This window comes from Moschus berezovskii, chromosome 20 (genome assembly GCF_049115385.1).
Source record: "Moschus berezovskii isolate FMDL1 chromosome 20, NW_MosBer_1.0, whole genome shotgun sequence".
NCBI classification, from domain to species: domain Eukaryota; kingdom Metazoa; phylum Chordata; class Mammalia; order Artiodactyla; family Moschidae; genus Moschus; species Moschus berezovskii.
Genome location: NC_142479.1, coordinates 54,325,382 through 54,347,720, shown reverse-complemented (window position 1 = coordinate 54,347,720; position 22,339 = coordinate 54,325,382). Strand labels below are relative to the sequence as shown.

General features: G+C 51.4%; 1 protein-coding gene across 1 annotated transcript; it reads left to right on the top strand.

Annotated features, from left to right (window-relative positions):
• The first annotated feature begins 584 nt into the window (after nucleotides 1-584).
• RAB5C (RAB5C, member RAS oncogene family) lies at nucleotides 585-22,215 on the top strand. Its single transcript, XM_055407879.2, has 6 exons — nucleotides 585-729; nucleotides 18,005-18,257; nucleotides 19,724-19,875; nucleotides 20,081-20,203; nucleotides 21,273-21,366; nucleotides 21,886-22,215. The coding sequence occupies exons 2-6, from the start codon at nucleotides 18,092-18,094 to the stop codon at nucleotides 21,999-22,001; spliced, it is 651 nt and encodes a 216-aa protein (XP_055263854.1). The 5' UTR covers nucleotides 585-729; nucleotides 18,005-18,091; the 3' UTR covers nucleotides 22,002-22,215.
• Nucleotides 22,216-22,339: the final 124 nt, after the last annotated feature.

Here is a 22,339-nt window from a genome sequence, read left to right as displayed (position 1 = left end):
AGAGGCGGAGGTTGGGGTTGAGCCAAAGGCGAAGCGTCCTGGTTAACAGCTGGGCAGTAGAGCTCTTTCCACCCAGTAGCCTCCAGAGAGCCCTTCTGATAGCGATTCCATAATCTTCCCATCTCAGAATGTCCCTAACAGTCGGGCTACCAGAACTGACTTGGCCTTAAAGCGCCGAGAGGCTTCTCTGGGCTAGCGAATGCTGAAGACTGGTACACGCAGCCTAACGTGCATATTCACTCACACCATGTTTTTCCTTTCCCAGTTCTGCACACACAGCCTTCTGCCCTGTCGCAACGCTCTGCCACTCGACTCCCCTCGGGTCGCCAGGAACCCGCGATGACGCGGTCGGCGGGCCTGGCCTTAAAAAGTTCCCGGCCGGGCTCCGCCTAGCCGGCAGCCGGCTCCACCCTAAGCCTAAGTCCCAGGCTGCCACAGACTCCTCCCAAAGCTGCGAACTACAAGTCCCGCCATCCTTCGCGCGCTCTCTCCCGCCTCTCCTGCACCCTAAGCAGGCGCTGCCAGTAAGTCGGCCTAGAGTACCTCCCATTGGTCTCTCCGCCCTGTCAGTCACCTGAGGGTACTGAGGGGCGGGTCAGAGGTGGAGATCCGGATCCGGAGCGGCTGAAAGGCGGAAGTGGAGGCCGGAGCCTGGGACACCGCCGGGGGGAGAGGAGCGGAGCCTGTCCGAGCCCCGGCCCCAAGTAACGCCGCCACCCGGGAGCCGCCGTGAGTGTGCCTGACCTGGGACCCAGTGTCTCTTTCGCGTTGAAGCCTCTCGGGGGCAGCCTTTCCTCCCGCCCAACCCTGGCTTAGGGAGATACTGATCCCTCCCTCGACCCGTAGCCCCTTCTTAAGGGACTCCCAAGGCGTCGAGCCAAAGCTGGGGGGCCTCTTCTTTTCTTCCCTTATCTGCCCTTCGTGAGCCTTTGGAAATCTCTGTGGCTCTTCTCTGGCCTGTCTGGTCCGATTGTGGGAGGGAGAGACCCTAAGTTCCTCTCCCTTTGCTCCCAGAATTGGAGGAATCTTTGTCAGGTGTGAAGGATCTTGTCCCCCTTCTCTTTTAGAGGTAGCCCGGAGTGTTATCTGTCGCCTTTTTCCTGCCCTCCACTCCCCATCCCACAAAAACAGTTGTCCCTCCAGGCCTGGAAGAATTTTATCTCGATTTCCTGGGGCTGGGGCGGAGTGGGGGTGGGGGTCCTGGGTGAGACTGCTCCCACAACTCCTTAACTTCCTCTCTCTCCTGAAGCCAGAGAGCCACGCAGGATTTCAGCAGAGTTTAAAGTCTGGATCGCTCTTTAGGAATGAGCTGTCTTCTTGTCTTGCCCCCTCAGCCCCTGTCCTCTAGTTGTGTTGTTCTCTTGAGTGTATCGCTCGCTCTTCCTGCCTCTGAACAATTTAGCTGAGGTTTGCTCAATCCTAGCTACAGATCACATAGATCAGGGTGGCTCTGCCCATTCATTATCTTCTCTCTCCCCTCCTCCTCCCCACTTGCTGGAGTCCCAGTCCTGTCCTCCCAGAGCACGTGAGTGGTTCCAAGCTGCCTCAGAGGGGACTGCTCCTCCTTGGACTGCTGTCTGTTGGTCTTTAGGGAAGAGGGAAAAGACCAAAAATAAGGAGTCTGGAACTAGAGTCCTGGGCTATCTCTTTCCCATCCCTGTACAAGCACACTTACCTCCTTGATCAACAGGTCTCACCACTTTTAGTCCCAGGGTCTATCTCCATTCCCCTCTGGGCTTGATCACGTAAATCGTAGATTACAGAGAATTAAGTTGAGGTCACAGTAGCACCTCTGGGTTCTTAATGTGTTCATTTTTTGTAGCCCAAGGAATTCCCACGCATGCCAGAGAGTGCTGATTTCCCCTGGCTTTTCCGAGAGACGGCCTGTACTGACATCTGATCCTTGTCCACTGCTTAGGACTTAGGTGTGTGAAATGGCTGCTGTCTCAGACCAAGCTGGGAGGTTCTTTGTTATGTGGCCAAAGTACAGGCCGGAGACTGTACTTTAATGAGTGCAGCCTGACTCTGAAGGCCATGACTGACCCTTGCTATCTACAGTGGAGGAAGGGAGGGAAGGCCATGCAATCTTTGGGAATTTCTGAAGCTCTTCAGTGTTCTGGGCCATCTTTATTGCCCTTGGATGCTCCTTACAAGTATTCCAGTTGTTTTGCCTTGAGATCTTTTTGACCTCTTTTGGACAGTGTCTGACTCCTATGAACTTTCAAGCTAGACCTAGGATGCACTATTTCATTTTTTATTGAACAACAAAAAAACCTTGTTAGTGTCAAGAGTCAGGTCACAAGCTCTCTCTCTGTCTCTCTGAACTTCTTTGGAGGGTTGCTGGAGACTTCTATGACCAACCTAGTTTCTCTAGTCTGGCCAGTCTGTGTTCATGAGGGGCAAAGCCAGAGAAGCTGGCTACTCACTGGCCATTGGTCTATGACCAAACTCTTCAGTATTGGGGTGTAGTTTCTAGAACTCTGGGAGTCCCAGGATGAGGCTGGTTAGCTTTCTGAGGGGACCTTCTTTGTCCGGGCTTGGTGTCCCAGCTCTGATTCTGAAGCAGGCTTTTGAAGGAGAAGCCCTCCCTTTCAGAGAGACAGGAAGGCATTAGTGCCCTGGGTGGTTAGGCAGGCACTTCTGTCATCCAGAGATTACAGAGTCCAGGCAGAGATCTGCCACTGCTTGGCAGAGAGAGGGAGGGCTGTGTGTGGGACAGAAGCCCATCCCCTCTGATGCCCTTCGCCTCCTGTCTTGCCTCTTGCAAACAGTAGGCCTTTTTCTGTCTTTATACCGTGGAAGGGTGGTAACAACTAATTTTTTATAAATCAGTTTAAAGTTGCCAAGTTCTTTTCACTTGTGTTCCTCACAAGAGTGCTGGAAGATCGTGGGAATTGTATGTCCACTTTAGAGACGATGCTGAAGGAACTTCAGTGGCTAGCCTTAGATTACACAGTCGGAAGAAGGTCGAACTTGGTCTGTTTGGGGATTTGATGTGCCTCATCTTCCCTAATAGTGGGTCCTCCTTTGGTCTGTTTTTGGAAGGAGTGGACATTCGGGTGGGGAAGCAGTGGCCCAGGTGCAGACCCTTTAGCAGGCTCACCAGTGACAGCCTCCTCTGAGTCTGGTTTTCCTACCCACCTCACCCTACCCTCCTGTCTTCTTTCCCCTCTGTTTCTGGGGACCATGCCAGTTATGAGGCCCAAGTCAGGACCCTTCTGGGCCTGAGAGTTTGCGTGCATCTGCATGCCATTAATTTCTTGGGAATCTGAAAGTCATGATGGCTAGAAAATGAAAGCAAAAGTGAGTGGACTCAGGGTCCCTCTGGGCAGGGTGAAGGGCGCAGAGAGCTGGCGGAGCTGGCCTCTGCTTAGCCTCCCGATTCTCCCCTGGTGCTGCCTACTGCACCATCAGGGGCTCCTTTCACTGGAGTTTACATGGAAACACAGAATAAGGTCCGAAATTTTAATTCAGCCCCACCAACCAAGTACTTCTCAGAAGGACCCTTCTTCCTCTAACCCTTGCCTGGTAAACAGAGGTGGTGTGGTGGGGTGGAAGGCACGAGAGCTTTAGAGTCAACCAGGCCTGAGTTGTCATCTGGACTCCCTCATGTACCAGCTGTGTGGCTTTGGACTTGTTACTTGACCTCTCCGAGCCTCTCTTTCTTCCAGTAAAATGGGGATACAAAATATCTTGCCAAAGTGGAAACAAAGAGGACAAAGAAGTTAGTCTGTTCCCTGGCACAGAATAGATACAAGGTCCGTGGGGTTTTGAAGGTACATTGTAATTTGTCCCTAGGATTCTGAGTCAGTGTTTCTGCCTGTTTTTGCCATGATGCGTGGTGCTTGGCTGGATGGTTGCCATGTTGTCTTGTTCCATGGATGGGGAACAGAATTGATGTGGGTTGTATTCCCATTTTACAGAAGAGAACGCTAAGGCCATGATTCTGCTCCTCCCACTGGGGGTTCTCAGACCCAGTAGATACTGAGAACCATGGATCTTTGCATCTCCTAGGTACTTCCGTCTTACTCAGTTTTAAACGTTTTTATACTCAAACAATCCTGAATCTATTATAGATTGGAATGCAAAGTTTGCATATATTTAAGCTAAAACAGGAAACTTGAGGACAATATTTTCGTTGCTGCAGGCTGCTTTGGGTTTGATTCCCAGATTTCTGGGCTTTTGCATTTTCTCTTGCCTGACTTGAGTCAGGGGTACTTTTGTTGGGGCCGTCTGAGAAGTATCACTTCAGATAGGATTTGTAAAGTAGGATGTCCCCCAACCCAGGTAATAGTGCTTTCAAGAACCTTGACAGAGTAGAACTGGAGTATTTCTATTTTTTTTTTTTGTAGTGTTTCTTAAGTCCTCTGCGTTAATAGCTTGGTACTGTAGAAGATTGGTTTTCAGAGTGACTATCCCATTTCCTGTATATAGGAACAATCATCCAAATAAAAGCTACATCTTTGAATTCGTGCTTCCTATGTGCAAGGCAGTCTCCTTTAATCCCCACAACAGCCCCAGGAGGAAGGTACTGCATTCAGTCCCCAGTGGAGTCCAGTGGTGGAGACTCCATTGTGAGTGGCAGAGCAGGGGGAAAATTGAAAGTCTGTGCTCGGGTCCCTCCTCACCCCATCTCTGGGTGAACTGTGTGCTCTTCCCTTTGTGTGGAAGGCCCTTCTCCGCCTCCTGCCTGTGAGCCACATCGCTCAACTGTTCTCTCAAAGCACAGCTGGAACATCACTTCCCTGTGAAGCCCTCCTCCTCTGAGGGAGTCTGAGGGCTTTCTTCTTCCTTGTGCTTCCCTTTCATTGCTTGTAGTCTGCTTCCTTGTCTAGTGGGTGAGCCCTGTGGGGGCGCCAGTCGTGTCCTGTTTTATCTCTGTGCCATCCTGGCACCCAGCATAGCAGGCCCCCCACTGTGGTTGTCCAAGGAAAGGGCAGACATTCAGACCTGCCCTTGAAGCAGATGGCAGCCCATTTCCTCTAACTCACCCAGCGAGGATGCGGTGAACCTGGGATTCACGCTCACATCCCTCTGATCCATTTCTTCGTCCAGCCTCCACACAATGGCTCAGAGATAAGAAAGCAGACAGGTAAACAGGATGAATGCTACAATACAGAGGATGGAGTGGGCAGAGACAGGTCACCAACTCAATCTCTAGAGGGTAGAGCTCTCCAGATATCCACGTCCCGCACAAGGTTTCATCGGGAAAGAGCATGGCCATGGCCGTCCATGGTCCACCGACCACCTCCCAGCGCCCATGTGCCTGGTCACTGTGCTCCCGTGGCTGTGTGTGGTGGTGAGGCAGTACTGACCCCAGGCCCGGGTTTGGCAAGGGTTGGTGGAAGTGAACTCGGCTCTGGTCCCTGGGTCCTCGCTTGCACGTCTGCACAAGCCTCATTCTTGAGTAAGAGTGGGCCTGAGAAGGTGCTGTCGGCAGGAAAATTGCAAAGGTCCTAGCGTTTTCGCCCAAACTGCACCCCCACCCCCGCTCCCACATGGTTTCCACTGTGATTAATATATTAGCATTGTTCTGTTCTGTTCAGTCGCTCAGTCGTGTCCGACTCTTTGCGACCCCGTGGACTGTAGCCTACCAGGCTTCTCCGTCCATGGGATTCTCCAGGCAAGAATACTGGAGTGGGTTACCGTTTCCTTCTCCAGGGATCTTCCCGACCCAGGGATCGAACCCGGGTCTCCCGCATTGGAGGCAGATGCTTTAACCTCTGAGCCACATGTGTTATAATGAACCAGTTATGCGTTATGATTAACTAAAGTCCACAGTTTTTCACAGTTGCCTTTTTTATAAAAATTGATTGATTGATTTGGCTGTGCCAGGTCTTAGCTGTGGCACACAGGATCTTCGAGCTTTACTGTGGCGCGCACGCTCTTAGTTGCAGCCTATAGTATCTAGTTCCCTGACCAGGGATTGAACCTGGGCCCTTTGCATTGGGAGCATAGAATCTTACCACTGGACTGCCAGGGAAATCCCACATTTCCTTGGTTTTCATCTAGTGTTCTTTTTCTTTTCCAGGATCCCATACAGGACACCACGTTGCCTTTAGTTGTTACATCCCCGTAGGTTCCTCTCAGCTGTGACATTTTCTTAGACTCTCCTCGTTCTTGATGACGTTGACAGTTTTGAGGCATATTGCTCAGATATTTTATAGCATATCTTTCCGTTGGGATTTGTCTAATATTTTCTTCATGGTTACACTGGGGCTGTGGGTTTTGGGGAGGAAGACCGCAGAGCTAAAGTGCCATTCTCACCATATCATATCAAGGGTCCGTACAATCTGCGTGACTTACCACTGTCAGCATCAGCTTTGGTCGCCCAGCTGAGGTGATGTTTGTCAGGCTTTCCCACTGTCAAGTTATCATCTCCCCTGCTCCTTTTCGTGCTGTCCTCCTTGGAAGGAAGTCCCTCTGAGTAGTCCATACTGGAAAGGCGGGGAGTTATGCTCCTCTCCTCCCGGGCAGAGGATCTACATGGGTTATTTCGAATTCTCGTACACAAAAGATTTGGCTATTCTGCTCCATTTATGTATTCAGTTAGTTATATCAGTATGGACTCATGTGTGTTTATTTTACACTGTGGTTTATAATCCAGTGCTACTTTATTGTTCAGGTTGTCCCAGCTTTGGTCCCTGGGAGCTCTTTCAGCTGCCTTTGACCTGCCCCCATCATCTCGGGGTGTTTTGGGTTTCATTTTTGTAAGCACTTCCTTACTTTTTAGCACTGCAAGGTGCTTCAGGCTTACCTTGTGTGTTTCCTGCCCTGGTCCTAGAATCAGCTGACTCTGCAGGGCCACTCCTTTTAGCAAATGCTTCCTCTCAGCTGTGTTGATATGGAGTTAAATGGTTGGGCTCAAGTTATTTCTCCTCTTGATGGTTAGTCATAGTTGCTGAAGCCCCCAGGGGTAGGTGAGGTGTAGCTGCACCTGGGAAATCCACCCCGGGAGACTTCTGGGAGCTGACCCCAGTGGCCAGCAGCTGCTTCTCCATACTTCTCCTACCCTCTGCCTGATGCTTTTCAACTGAGTCCAAAATGGTCGGATTTGGTATTTACTTTGGAATTTACTATCCATTTGGAAGGATGACGTTTGTAACCATTGCTGTATTTCATGTGCTAAGTTCTCCAGCCAAACCTTCCAGAACTCTTGAGTCTGGTAGGCGAGTCCCTGTGGTCCAGGCCAGCATTCTATTGCTGTCATTCAGAAACAGACCTCCCCTTTGGGAGGGCTCACACAGGGTTTGTGGCTCCAGGCGGGCTCAGGGCAGGCTGTCACTTTGAGCTGTGATCCTGAATCACTGAATAGCTTAAAGCCTTCTGTTGTACTGTCATCCCTCTGCAGATGTGTAACCTGCTGGAAACACTAACTTGGGATCTGAACAGGAATTGGTTTACAAGCCTCTTGCCTTTTATTCATAGCTCCATGTGTGTCCCCTTCAGGTGGCTCTGTCAGAAGCATCCCAGGCGTGGGGGAGGGCGTGGGTGGCCTCCTGAACCCTGGCTACTCTCCTAGTCATCAAATTGCTCTCTGAGCGGCTCTGAAGGCTGTGGTGATTAATGACACCAGTTTCCAAATCTCTAGCATTTGCAGCCTGGTTTGTTAAAAGGAACTCTGGTGTCTTTGTCAGCTGTCCTAGCGCTGTCCCCTCCCCCTCTCCACAACTGAACTACTTCTTCCCTTTCCTGAAAGAGGCTCTGAGATGGAAGGAACGGCGTTTGGGCTTTATGGTGTTTCATGTTGTGAGACTTTTATTTTTTTTTTTAAAAAGAGTTCTTGTTTGCCTGGTTGGGGGCTTTCACTCAGTGTTGTTTTTTTTTTTTTTTTTGGACAATGGTGGTCGTCCCCACCCTCTGTTCTTCTGGCTTTTTAAGTCAGTCTCCAGAGAATACAAGGTTATGGTTGTTTACAGGACAGAGGACATCAACAGTGAGCTGGTCCTTTTTCTCAGGCACTGGGGGAAGTTGTTGCCTTAGTCCGTTTGGGCAGCTGTACAAAATTATAGCAGACTGGGTGACTTACAAACAAAGACATTTATTTCTCACTCTTCTGGAAGCTGGAAGTCCATGATCAGGGGGCCAGCGTGGTTGGGTTCTGGTGGAGGCCCTCTTCCAGGTTGCAGACTGCCCACCTCTTGCTGTATCCTCACATGCTAGAAGGGGCAGGGGAGTTCTCTGGGAGTCTCTTTCATTAATAAAAGGGCACTCATCCCACTTATGAGGGCTCTGCCCTCACAGCCTCACCTCCCAAAAGCCCCACCTCCAAACACCATCCCACTGGGCATTAGGGTTTCAACATAGGCATTTGGGAGAGGAACAGAAGTATTCAGACTCGAGCTGTTGTCCTCCTCAGCATGCTGTACAGATGAGGGGCACTGATAAATGGGGTCTGGGGAAACAGGAAGCAAAAGCAATACGTGAATAAATAGTGTTGGAATGTTTGATTGAGGACTCCACTTTGTTGGGACCTCCCCACCACTAACGTTTACAGGGAGAGCTCTCCCTGCATCAGCTCGCCCTCCAGCCCTTGGTTGAGAGTCTTTTGTGCATCCTTTCCCCAGCAGTCCTGGGAGGTGGGTGGTGCTAATCTTTATTTTGCACGTGAAGATGTGGGTTCAGTGATGCAGTACAGACTCACCCTAGGAACTGGCAATTCTTGGACTTGAAGTTTGTCTGACTCCAGCCCTTGTGCTCTTCACCCCTAAGAGGTTCTATGTGGAGTTTGGAAGCGTCTCTTCCTCTGGGCTATGGCTCTGTTGAGGGATACGAACCGTATGGCAGATGGATGTGTGTTGCAGCCTTGAGCTACCCCATTCACTCGCCAGACCTAAGCAGTTTGTATGTGCATTGCAGGCTCGGTTCACCACACTGATGAACACCCACTGTGCGTCAGGTTTGATGTTATGTGCTGTTAAAGGGGACCCGTAGTCTGCCTTTGAGAATTTCATATTGCGATCGGTTCATCTGCAACAGTGTCCTTAGTTTCTGTCACTTTCTCACTTCCAGCCCTCAAGCCCCTAAGTTCTCCAGCCTCTTGCCACTCACCACAGTCGTGAAAACGTGGGGCCATGAAACCGAAGTGTGATTTACTCATTGAAACCTGTTGATCCTCATGCATTGCCTGACTTCTTCCCTTCACCCATCAACCTTTTGTTCGACAAAAATTTAACAAAGGAAAGATCAGCCTAAAATACTGTTCTTTGGCATGCAGGCTCCCTGGAGCAGCCATCATCCCTCAGACCCCACAGCAGGAACTTTGACCTTGTTTCTTGGTGGTTGGGCAGCCTCTGACCATAGCGTGTGGGATGTCTGAGCCGGAGGAATTTGGTTTGCTAGATCTAGTACCTGATTCTTTTCCCCTGCTTGCCTGTGAAGCATGACCTCTGCCCTCTGCTCTCTGTTGAGGAGCTGAGGGCAAAACAAAGCGGGGGCAGTAACTTAAACCGGCTTTCTTTTTTTTTGCTGTTGTTGTTAAAGACAGGAAGGGTTTGTGAGAGGTGTCAGTTGTTGGTACGAGTAGCTCAGTAGGCAGGTGTTGCTGATGACTCTGACTTTCAGCAAAGATTTTTGGAGTCTTTTCTGGGCCTGGGGCAGCCATGGAAGCAGCCGCTGTCCAGGCAGGTACTCCTGGCCCCTGCGGAGACCTTCCCAAGACAGAGGACTCGGTGGGCCCTGCGTTGTGGAGTTCCTAGTTAGCGCTGTCTTAGGAAATGAACTGTAGGAGCGTGAACAGCTCAGACAGAGGAATCCTGAGGCTTGTGGATCGGCCGGTATCCTATACCCATTCTGACTGGCTTTCTCGTGACTCAGACTCCATCCTGGGACCACAGCAGGTATAGGCTGGGATGAGGGAGGAAGCTGAGGAAGCTTGCCCAGCTCTCTTCTTTGCATTCCATGTGGCCCTGACAGGTGAAGAGCTGGGGATGGGGGTGAGGGTGTGGAGCCACCACACAGCCTTGGTCCCATCCCCCCTCCCCTGTAGCTGGATACATAGAGGTTTGTGCCACCACAAAAGCGTCAGACTTCCAGTTGGGCTTTTGCTCGAGGCTTCTTAGAGAGCTGCCCTACATGGGGCCAGAGATTCTGACATAGCCTTGAGGACTGAGGTGTGCCGAGCGGAGACCAGGCCGTCTTAGGGAGAGAGTCTCTTAGGAGTGGCAGTGGTAGGCCCGTGCTTCCCCGGGGCCTCTTCAAATCAGTAGGCAGGACAAGCCTCACCTGGTGCAACTGCAGGCAGACCCCTGTCTGGCCTTCACCACCCTGCCACCCAAGTGACCAGCAGAGAACCCTAGCGCTGCCTGGGTCTTGGGGCCCTTGGATGGATGGTATGGATGGGCACACCGGCAGGGCTGTGTCAGCAGATCCCAGTAGATAAGCCCCCGCCCCTCAGCAGCCTTTCTCCCCATGGGCACAAGAAGAGAGGGCCTGGAGGTTTCCATCCAGCGCTGACTCTGCTTGTCCGCCTCTCCAGGGAGCCCATCTGTGATCAAGGGCTGAGAAAGCAGCTTGGAGATCAGGGAAGGATTTCTTAGGGCTCTTGCTGGGGCCGGGCACGGGGAGGCCAGGGCTCCGACCTCAGGGGTGGCTTTCACCTAGCTCCTCCTGGCATCTGTGCTGAGCAACACCGCTGGCCTCCCCCACCAGGGAGAGGGCTGCAGGAGCGGCCACGCTCTGTCTGGGCTGCTCCTTGGCATGGCTCCAGACACAGGGGAAGGCCCACGTGGTCACGTGTAACCAGGGTGTAAGCCTCTTGGTGTCCCTGCATGTGGTCCCTTCAGCAGGTGTTGGTGTAGCTGGTGGACCCCGTGCTCACAGCCTCACTGTGGTGCAGGGGTCTAGGCCCCCAAACCCATGGAATCTCCCTGTTGGAAGGGAAGAGGGGAAACTGCTCCAGGTTGAGGGAGTTGCGTGGACTGGGGCAGATTCCACGGCCTGTCCTGGCAGTAGGACCTTCCCCTCTCACTCCCTCTGAGTCACCCTCTGGGATGATTTCTCTCCCTGTCCCCTGAACAGGGAGTCACGTGCTGTGACTGTAAAGGCAGTGCCCCTTCCCTTTCCCTCTCCTGCTTCCATCTCCCCCAAGCCCCCTCCTTCCTTGTGGGATGAGACTGCAGCCCTGGCCCAACACACCGTCACATTCTCCCCAGATCTCAACCTGCGTGCGCTGTTAAGCGTCTGGTTTCCAGGGCCCAGCTTCCACTGTTACACACTCCAGAGGAGACTCAGGCCCTCAGTGTGGTGATTCCACATAATTCCCAGTGGTCACGCAGGGAGGACAAGCCTCTCTTTGAGTCCACCCCTAAACCCTTTTCCCTCTGGACTGCTTGGGGAGTGCAGAGAGTCTCACCGCTTAACCTCTTTCTCCACACTGAAATGACATCAGCGTTGGCTTTTCCATGAAGCTTTAAACAACCTTAAAATTCTTTAACCCACAATTAAATACAAACCATAAATATATTCTTAATATGTATGCAGCAGGCACATTTGTTTATGTTGAATTCTGCTGTCTCACCCTTTGTTTGTTTGGGTATCTTTGCTCTCTTTTGGTCCTCTTCTAATTCAGACAGCATTTTTTAAAATTGTCTTTACTCTGCATTTTGTAATACAAAAATATAAAATATTTTATCTGTAGGGGAGTTAGATTGGTCTCATATTTCTAAACTTTAAGTTTTCATTGCTGTATGCAAAATTCTGTCCCCGCAGCATTTTTAATCTTTTCATTGACATGTAACTTATACACAGTGAAACTTACAAGTCTTAAGTGCATTTTTGCATGTGTAAACATCCATGTGGGTGTGCCTGGTGGCTCGGTGGTAAAGAATCCACCTGCCAATGCAGGAGATGCAGGTTTGATCCCTGGGTTGGGAAGATCCCCTGGAGAAGGAAATGGCAACCCACTCCAGTACTCTTGTCTGGAGAATCCCATGGACAGAGGAGAGCCTGGCAGGCTATCGTCCTGCTGCAGCTGCTATTTAGGTGCTAAGTTGCATCTGACTCTCTGTGACCTTGTGGGTTGTGGGCTGCAGCCTAAGCCCTTGCCCATGGACTGTAGTCTGCAGCCTCTGGGGATGCAGAAGAGTTGAACACGATTTAGCAACTGAACAACAACAGACGTTCATGTGTTTACCTCCCAAATCAAGATACAGAACTTTTCCATCCAACAGCTTGTTTTTTTTAGTTTGATACAAAACTCCTTTTTCCACAATTAAAAGCCATATTTTGGTGGCCCTGTTACTCTTGGTGGATGTAACAACATTATTAATATTCTTGGGCTTTCTGTCTCTGATGGAGCCTTGCTGGAGTTGTAATCCTGGGCTCTGGCTCTGCCATCACCTGGCTGTGACCCTGGGCAGGTCACTTCGCCTCCACCTCTTCTTTGATTGTGAAGAGAAGCTTTGAGCTTTGACAACCAATGAGTCAAAGCTAGTTAGTTAGGCTCTTAGTAGTTTAACAACCTTGCTGTTCACAAGTCCCTCACCTTCAGGAGGATACTGTGCCATGCACTCTGTGTGTTGTTTTATTTAACAACGCTGTGTGATTGGTGTTAGGTAATACCATTAACTAGATAAGGGACAAGGGACTGAAGCTGACAGCGGTCACTCATCAGACTTGGCCAAGGTCACTCAGGCTTTAACCAAACCCAGTTCAGCCGCCCAAGTCCTGACTGCTGACAGTGCTAGGAAAGGGCGTGGTCCCTCTGGTGGATCTTGGCTGCTGTCTCTCTGGATCTGCACCAGCTTGAGGCCTGGGTAGTCCTGCTGTGAGTCTGCCCTCTGGTCCTCGGTGCCAGTGTGGTGGTTCTGGTTTTCCCCTGTGCTTTTAAGTCTAGGGGTGAATCAGCTCCCCTGCCGATCTGAGCTTTTTAACATCTTTCACCTTGTTTGTTTTATTTTTGGCTGTGCTGGGTCTTCGTTGCTTCTGCTTCTCTAGCTGTGCTGTGCAGGCTTCTCATCGCAGTGGCCTCTTGTTATGGAGCATGGCTCGGTAGTTGTGCATGGGCTTAGTTGTTCTAAGGTCTGTGGGGTCTTCCCAGACCAGGGATCAAACCCATGTCCCCCTCATTAGCAGGCTAATTCTTAACCACTGGATCACCAAGGAAGTCCCCCCACCTTAGCTTTTAAACCTAATTATCTCTCCTACATTCCCTGATTTGCTCATTCTCTTTAAGCTGACAGGTTGCTTCTGCTGTCCTCTTGCCCAATTCTCACCATGTTAAATATTCAGGAATGCTTTTATCCAGAGTAAAGTATAGCTGAAGAGTCACTGGCCAACACCCCCCAACCCCCAAGGCTAACCTTGAGTAAGCAAGTCTAGAGTCTCAGCCCAGCCTCTGGCCGAAACAAAATCTGGTTTCCCTAATCTGCTCACTATCCACCCTGTGCTGGGACTCTCAGCTAGAGGAAGTCTCTGAAGCAAACAGGAAGTTGGAGAGACACCCACCAGCTGGAATTGCTCACTCTTTACCAGGAAGGACAGAGTGTATGAAGTGGGTGACTTCATGGATTAGAGAGGGAAAGGTGAACTTTTCGAGTATGGATGCTGGGGGGAGGGGTGACATTCCTGCAGCATCTCGTGTCTTGGAGAAGGCTCCAGGTGTTGGGTAAAGCCACGAGCCAGTCCCCACCCCCTGCTTGCTCCACCTGTACTGTCCACAGTACCCATCTGGGGACACCTTTCTGTCTCTCATTTTCCTCCCTCCTTCCTGTGTCAACTGCAACTCTTGGGCCACCTAGAATCACTTAGGGAACGTATTTTATTATTTTGTTTTTTTGGCCATGCTTCACAGCTTGTGGGATCTTAGTTCACTGACCAGGGATTGAACCTGGGCTCTTGGCAGTGAAAGCGCTGAGTCCTAACCACTGGACTGCCAGGGAATTACTGGGAAACTTTATTTTTTGTTGTTATGTTTTTTGTTTTTTTAATTAATTTTTTTGGCTGCTCCAGGTCTCAGTTGTGTCATACTGGCGCTTTCATGGTGGTGCACAGGCTTTGGCGTGTATGGACTTCAGTAGCTGCAAAGTGCGGGCTTAATTGCCCTATGACATGTGGGGTTCCTCGATCAGGGATGGAACCCAAGTCTCTTGCGTTGGAAGGCAGATTCTTAACCACTGGACCACTCGGAAGGTCCCAGAGAGACTTATTTTTAAAACCCTGATTTCTAGACTCTACTCCTAGAGATTCTAGATTCAGTTGGTCAGGCCTATTTTCTAAACCTAGTGGGTGATTCTGATGGAAAAAAGTTTGAGATCCACTGAGCCGGTGACTTAGAAGAGTCTGCCTGCAATGCAGGAGACCCAGGTTTGATCCCTGGGTCGGGAAGATCCCCTGGAGAAAGGAATGGCTACCCACTCCAGTATTCTTGCCTGGAGAATCCCATGGACAGAGGAGCCTGGCGGGCTACAGTCTACAGCAGAGTCAGACACGACTGGGTGGCTAAGCATGCGTGCACTGAGCAAGACCTAAGTGTCCAGAGGTCAGAATAGGAGCATCCTGCTCTTTTTTCCCTTTCTCTAACCCCCTTGGTCTCAGGCTGGGCTGGGGATGTACGTGTTAGGCCTGTTCATGGGCTAGAGTGTTTAGGAGCTCGGATCCCTTCTGCCCTTTCATGTGCCCCGTGGAGAAAGGTGTAGGGTATCTCCGCCCTCACAGTTTCTCCCAATTCCCTTGAAGATTGGGAGTGGTGCTTGTTCTAGTGGCCTCTGAACAAACCAAGTTCTGATATGGAGCACGGGGGTGGTGGGTGGCTGGGTCAGGGTGAGAAAGGGCCCTTGCAGTGGGTCTGAAGCTCTGCACATTTCAGCAACTTCATGAAAATATCCAGGAGGAAATTCATTCCACTCATGTTTTTCCTGGTGCTGGAGAAACTGGTTTTATGTATATATACACACACATTTTGGCCTGTTCTATATCTTATAAGAAACTTTGACCATAACTTCGACTCTTCAAGAAAATTGGATGGATTTCGGTCTGAAAGAAGACTGACTTTTACTGTGTCATTTTGGTTAGAATGCCACCACTTGATTGCACCTGTGGGTAATCTAGCTGCTGGTTCAGGAGGAAAGGTTCCCAGACAGAAGCCCAGCTCAGTGAATTCACCTTTACCACCTGCCAGGGGTCCATCTCTGATTTCCCAATCTTGGGAGGGGAGAGCCTAGGGCTTCCTGGGGCCTCGGAGTATGGCCTTTGCCTGTCTTAGGCACCTCCATGTCTCCGTGTGTCCTTGGTGACAAAATCAACTTCCTCTGTGCCTTAGTGTCTGGGAAGGTTCAAGACCTTGGCTCATGTGATCAGTGAGTGGGGCCAGTAAAACAACGAGGCAACAGGCCATAGAAAAATGCTGTGTGTGCCTGCTCAGGTGTCTCTGCAAGGCAGGACCGGCATCCGGGAAGAACACGTCCCCAGCCAGTTTGTACCAGGCAGAGCACCTGCAGCGAGCTATAAAATGCAGACACCAGGCCCTTCTCCAGCCTCTACCGGAACCTCCGGGGGCTGGCTGCACGAACGGTTTTGTTGTGTAGACCGGGTTGAGAACCACTGCATAAAAATTATATGTCTCTTCTTCTGACTTCTTTAAAAAAGATCAGAGTTGTCTGGGCAGGTTTGGAAACCCACTGGCTTGATAAGAGCAAGACGTGAGTGTTACCTCTATTTTTCTTGACTTGTGAGTGCTGGTTACCCGCCACCCCAGTAACCCTCAGCCCCAGCTGCTTTGGTTTTCTTGGAATTGTGCCTTCACCTCCTGTTCCCCTTTCCCCACTCATTCATACCTCCTTCTCCAGTGCCCCAGCCACACTGTTGCCAGGCCAAGATCACGCATCATGTGGATTCATGGTAATAACCAGCCCGTAATTCCATTGTGGTTTCGCGCTGTCGCCTGGTCCTGGGCAGCTCCTCCCACTGGTGGCAAGAGTACACAGGGACTTCAGGGTGACTGTGTTTGGCAGCCAGAGCCAGCCGTTTCTGGGCCAGCAAATGACTGCCACAAGAGGAGAGTCTCATTCACCCAGCCGCTCAAAACCAAACACCAAGGGAGGGCGTTGCCTCCACAGAGCCCCCTACAGCGGGGACCGTGGCTGACATCCAGGTTCTGTCACCACATGCTGGGTGGCTCTGAGCAGGGCAGTTAACACCTGAGCAGCAGGCTGTTTATCTGAAGAATAGGAGATGGTTTTAAAGCTTAAAGGAGATGCGGGTTGTGCAGTTGTTCAGTAAATATCAGCTGTCTCTGAAAACCATTTCATTTGGTGAACGCTCTTTGAATTCCCTGTTTGTTCAGGACATTGAGAGGAAGGCGACAAAAGAGCCGAAAGCACAGACCTGGCCTCAAGGGTGCAGTGTAGGGTCTTGCCAATATCATTGACTGGGGTGAAAAGAGAAAGCATCTGAAACTGGAAAATATTTCAAAACTAGCATTTCTTGTCACTAAGTGAGGACTCCCCCCACATACTTCCTTCCGTGTACTCTTGGGGAATAGGTGGCCCCCACTTCAAATCTCTTTTCCTTTAGTGCCATCCAGAAAGGAAACTCTTGTTCCTGGTTAGTGAATCACTCTTCCTGAAGCTCACTTTTTAAGCGAGTTGCTGGGAGAACTTGGACGTGGAGAAACGATTTGAGGTTGCACAAAGCAAGCCCTTTGTGCCTGCTTCTCACATGAGCGCAGACCACTGCTTCTCACAAACACCCTCCTCTTCATTCACACCCCTCCTTTGACTGGCGGGGAACGTGCTCCCCGTGCTCAGGGGCCAGTCGGGCTGTCTTGCTCTGAAACCCTTCCTGCATAGACTCTGTCCTGCAAAGGACAGTCTCATCCAAACCTTTTCTTCTCAGCTTAGCTTCAGATCCCCCACAGAGTCTTCAGGATACAATACCTACTCACAGAACTTGTTTGTCAGACATTCTGTGTACGTTCTGATACCCGTTAGTCTTCTAGAGACTTCTGGAGATGGGTGCCTCAGCCTTCTTTTGAGTCCCCACCACCACTAACAGTGACTAAGCTGTCAGTGTAGGAATACCAGCTCCGGGTGGGTGGGGGGATGCGCAGGTCCTGGCACCCATGTCTGTCTCCGCCCATCCACATCTCCCCCTTTATCCTCCTCCGCATCGCCCTCTGCCTCTGCCAGTGGAGAATGGAACTGAGGTCTCTATTTAAAGGGGAAATTTGGCAGCCCTTCTGACTGCCAGCAGAGCTGGCTAGCTGTGCTGTGTGTTTGGTTTTGTGTGTGTTTGGTTTTTTAATGTGTGTGAGACTTCTGGGCCATCAGAAATGAGAGAGCTGGTGGGGGGCGGGGGGAGAGGCTCAGGAGGAGGGAGTGAAATGAAGCTTTGATTCCAGCGCACAGTCCAGCCTCAGATTGAGAAAGTTGGTCAGTCCTTCTGGAGATGACAGGACAGAACGACTCTTTTGATAACAACTTGCACCTGGCCAGGCCGTGGTCCCCAAATGCCCACGAGGTTGACCGAGCACGTTGTCTGAGAAGCTTTCCACGGGACTCCCTGTTCCCTGGTTGGCCTCACCTCCCACTCTGGCTTTACACAGAGGCGGGCTGTGATCTGAGCTACCAGGCCAGAGGTCCATTGTTTGTTGAGCTAGATCCTAGAATATTCTGAGCCAGTTTTTGGTACCCCATGTTGCCTGTTGACTTACCCATCAGTCACCAGGCTGGCAGATGCCCATTCCTTTCCTGTGGGTGTTAACTTGTGTGTGAATGTATGTTTCTGAGGTTGGGAAGTCAGTGTGTTTGCTGAGAACTGTGAGCCTAGAGTTGGGAGACCACTTTTCTCTTTACCATCAGATGGTTATAGGGCCAAGAGATGTGAGGTGCAGCCTAGTGAGGACTCGTGCCCTAACTTCTGGAAGAGTGGGGCAGGATGTAGCGGGGGAGGGGAGGCAGTCAGCCAGGTCATCAAGGAGGGCAGAGGGAGTGACCTATGGTTTAAGAAGGGCTCACTGGGCCACAGTCTTTGTACTAACCCAGTACTTCTGATCTCTCCCTTATAGTTGGAGCCCCCTCCCCACTAAGTGCCTCTTTGGATAGCACCGGCCCCTGCCCCCACGCTCACTGGTACCACTACAGCGGGACGGGCCATGGCGGGTCGGGGAGGCGCAGCGCGACCCAACGGACCAGCTGCTGGGAACAAGATCTGTCAGTTTAAGCTGGTCCTGCTGGGGGAGTCCGCGGTGGGCAAATCCAGCCTCGTCCTCCGCTTCGTCAAGGGTCAGTTCCACGAGTACCAGGAGAGCACAATTGGAGGTGAGTGGGCCCAAGAGCGGGGATGGGGGCCTCAGGAAAGTGGAAGAAATGCCTGGGCATTGAGGAGAAGGGAAGCTAACTGCCCATAGGCCAAGCATGCCTTGGGTGGCAGCAGCTCGCCTCCCCTAAGCCCTGGGATTGAATCCAGCAGCTGGTCTCCGTGTCTGTGTCCCAACAGACATCTAGTAAGAATAATCTGAGAGTCTAAAACCGCCTTCCTCCCCTGGTTCCACCTCTTGGTTTACTTGTGTGGCCCAGGGTACAACCCCCACCGACCTGGGATGGGAGGGCTCCATCTGGGTCTCTGAGGATTCTTATCTTCTTACCACAACCAGGCAGTACGTCAACCCCAGAATGGGGAAATGGCCTTGTGAGTGGGCTGGTGTTTCTGAAGCTGACCTTTAGCCCTTCTTCAGCTCAGAGCCTGTCACTGATTTCCTAGGGATTTCCTAGTGTGTAGTGTGTGAGGGTCTGCTCTCAGCCTCCTGCCTCAGTGGCCAGTACACTCCTCGAGGGGCTCAGGCTGACCTTGGGCTTGAGTCATCCTTTTTCTACCCTCTTGGTTGGGAGGAGGTTTCCAGGCAGCTGGAAACAGAATGGGCCATGTCAGCAGTCTTCTGCTGCCTCCTCAGCACTCCAGTCAGGAGCTGGAGAGGGGGAAGTGAGGCAGTGCCCCAGGCCCCTCAGGGAGGTGTGGGGAGTGTGGACACAGAGGCCCAGCTTCCTCCACAGAGCTGCCTGGAGTCCTCTGCTGGGACTCCCGCCTGCCAGTCCCAGCTCCAAGACTCCTCCTTTGAAGCACATGCACAGGTGCCGAGTGTTCCCCTGCCTCCTCCAGCCAAAGATAGGGTCACTATATTCCCTGAAGGTCGAGCCAGTCAGGAGTGAGTCGAGGTCAAAGCCAAGGGTGGCTGCCAGCCGGCGTGCCTGGAGGTGGCGGGGGCAGTGGTGGGAAGCCGGTCACCCAGCCCCTGCCTGGCAGAAGCATGGCATGCACTTCATTCTTCCCCAGTATAGCTGAGCGTGTGAGAGTGTCCTCAGGATGCCAAAGGCCAGCGACACCCCTGGGCTGGAGCAGACAGAGGGGCTCGGAGTATCCTCTGATGGGAGAGCGGAGGAGGGGCATTGGGCCCACCCTTCTGTGCTTGGAGCCAGGTTTCTCCCGGACTCTTCCTCTCCTGCCCCTGGCTGCTGTCCTTCAGGGAGGGCTCCTGAAATAGCTTCCCTTCTCCTCCCACTCCCACCTGGCTGGGTCTGTAAAGCCTGTGCAACCCCGGCTCCCTCGACACACAGAAGCACCAGCTCTGCCTGCCATGCTCAGCTGCTCTGGCCGCCAGCTTGGGGGTTTTCAGTGCCCCCCTCAGCAGCAGGCTTCTAAGCGCCAGAGCCTGGATGGCTCAGCACGGATGTGTGGGGGTGTCTTCTCAGCTCTTCCACACCTGGTAACACCGCCTTCCCTCTTCCAGCGGCCTTCCTCACACAGACCGTCTGCTTGGACGACACAACAGTCAAGTTTGAGATCTGGGACACAGCTGGACAGGAGCGGTATCACAGCCTGGCCCCCATGTACTATCGGGGGGCCCAGGCTGCCATCGTGGTCTACGACATCACCAACACAGTAAAGATTTTCTCTTGCTTCTCCACCCTTTGTTCCTGTTTGGGGTTTGGGCACATTTCCTCTAGTGTTGGCGGGCATCTCTCCAAAATCTTTAGGGTGGTGACGTCTTAGACACCTGGGCACTGTCAGCTCCAGACTCTCCAGTGAGCCACCCTGGGCAGAAGGCCCACTCTGTCCTGCTGACGCTCTGGCCCTGTTTCCCCAGGATACCTTTGCACGGGCCAAGAACTGGGTGAAGGAGTTACAGAGGCAGGCCAGCCCCAACATTGTCATCGCGCTTGCAGGCAACAAGGCAGACCTGGCCAGCAAGAGAGCCGTGGAGTTCCAGGTGGGGGACAGAGCAGACCTGGGGGAAGGACGAGCCGGCTCCACTAGGCTTCCCCAGGCTACTCGGGCTTTGCGAAGGACTGCCATGGGTGGTGGTAGGGGAGCTTCTGTCTGAGTCATGTCACGGCTCGAGCACGGCCTAAAAGGAGTGTTATCCGCCACTCTGCCTTCTGTGTCCGTCGGGGTGGTATGTGTGTGTGTGTGTGTGTGTAGATAGCAGAAGCTTCAGCTTGCTTTTTCTGTAAACTGACTTTTTAACAGTAAAAAAACTTTTTTTTTTTTTAAACACATGCACATTGGAAATTTTTAACAGTACAGGAAAGTATATAGGATGACATTTGGGTCTCTAACCCTAGAAACTTAGCCCCCCTTCCCCCAACTTCCTCTCAATTTCTTGTCTTTCTGGAAAATATGCACAAATCTTGTTGTTGTTCAGTCGATAAATCGTGTCCGACTCTTTGCGACCCCATGAACTGCAGCATGCCAGGCTTCCCTGTCCTTCACTATCTCCCTGAGTTTGCTCAAACTCATGTCCATTAAGTTTGCCATCTAACCATCTCATCCTTTGTCACCCCCTTCTCTTGCCCTCAATCTTTCCCAGCTTCAGGGTGTTTTCCAGTGAGTCGGCTCTTTGCATCAGGCCAATGAATCTCTTTCTTTACATACTGTGTTTTTTTTTATAACCAGTTCCCACCTGATGGATTTCTAGGTTGTGTGTAATTACAAACGACTAGAAACAGTGCCATAGTCAACGTCCATGTACTTTTGCCCAGGTGTGCGAATGTATTTATTTGTAGGATAACTTTCTAGAAATATTTTCTAGCCTAGTAATTTTGAAAAGCACGAAGGCAAACTGGAGTCCATGGATACTTGAGTCAGACATTTGCTCATGTGTGTGAGCCGAGAGGTGCTGTGTGACGTGGAGAATTCAGAACAGGGGAGCCTTAGGCCTGAAACCTGCTTGTCTCTGTTGTATGGAAGACACTGTAATCGGGGACAATTTTTCTCCGGGGTCTCAGCCCCTGCCAGTGTTTCCCTCCCACTCACTTTCTCACCTCTGTCCAAATCAGGAAGCACAAGCCTATGCAGAGGACAACAGTTTGCTGTTCATGGAGACATCAGCGAAGACTGCGATGAACGTGAATGAAATTTTCATGGCAATAGGTAAGTTCTCCTTCCCCAGCCAGGGTGTATTACTTGCTTGCTGTCCTGTTGTAGGTCTGTGGGGTCCCTTCATCAACAGATCTTTTACCATTTTTAATATTTTGATAAAATTGTTTTCTTTTTCATCTCTCAGATAAATATAGTTCACTCCAGAAATTTCTAAAACCTGAGCCCAAGTCTTAGCACTTCACTTCCAGACCCTTTATTTTACCACCATCTAAAACTGCATCACCAGCTCCCTACCCACTTCTTAAGATTTTTTTTTTTTTGGCTCATTTGGCTCTAGGGTCATCCTGTGTGGGTTTGAATCCTCGCTTTCCCACTTATTAAACTCTGTGGTCCTGGGAGTGTTATTTAACCCCTCTTTGCCTCAGTTTTCTGAAAGACCCAGAATGCACTTGGCACAGAAGTGAAGCCATCAGTGTGTTGGGTGTCACTGATTGGGTGGTACCCAAGTGGACTTGGGAGAGTGCTGGGGTTCCCTCACAAACACACATCTTCCCGTTCCTCTCCCAACAGCTAAGAAGCTTCCCAAGAATGAACCCCAGAATGCAGCTGGTGCTCCGGGCCGGAACCGAGGCGTGGACCTCCAGGAGAACAACCCCGCCAGCCGGAGCCAGTGCTGCAGCAACTGAGCCCCCCTTGCCTGCCCACTGCCCCCGCCTCCTCCGCCTCAATGACCCGACTGGAATCCACTCTAACCAATCGCACTTAACGACTCGGGCCACCACTGGGGGGGCAGGGGGAGGGGTCCACCATGATTTCTCCGTATCATTTTGATCATAGGCCGGAGTGAGTTATTCCACCTGCACCTTTCTGTACAAATACTAATTCAATTTTAAGTCTTAAGTCACTTTTTTAATATATATGATCTGCTCTTCCCATTTCCTGCCCTTTCTACTACTCTCCCTCTTCTTCTGCTGGTAGTAGCCACATGGCCCTGTTCCACCCCCAGCCTGGTGTGTGGGGAGGC

What these genes read in the sequence shown, in the direction of transcription:
- RAB5C (XM_055407879.2), top strand. Translation starts at nt 18,092, where the DNA reads ATGGCGGGTCGGGGAGGCGCAGCGCGACCCAACGGACCAGCTGCTGGG. An exon ending in TCTACGACATCACCAACACA is followed by an intron (nt 19,876 to 20,080) that starts GTAAAGATTTTC and finishes CTGTTTCCCCAG; the next exon opens with GATACCTTTGCACGGGCCAA. An exon ending in TGAAATTTTCATGGCAATAG is followed by an intron (nt 21,367 to 21,885) that starts GTAAGTTCTCCT and finishes CTCTCCCAACAG; the next exon opens with CTAAGAAGCTTCCCAAGAAT.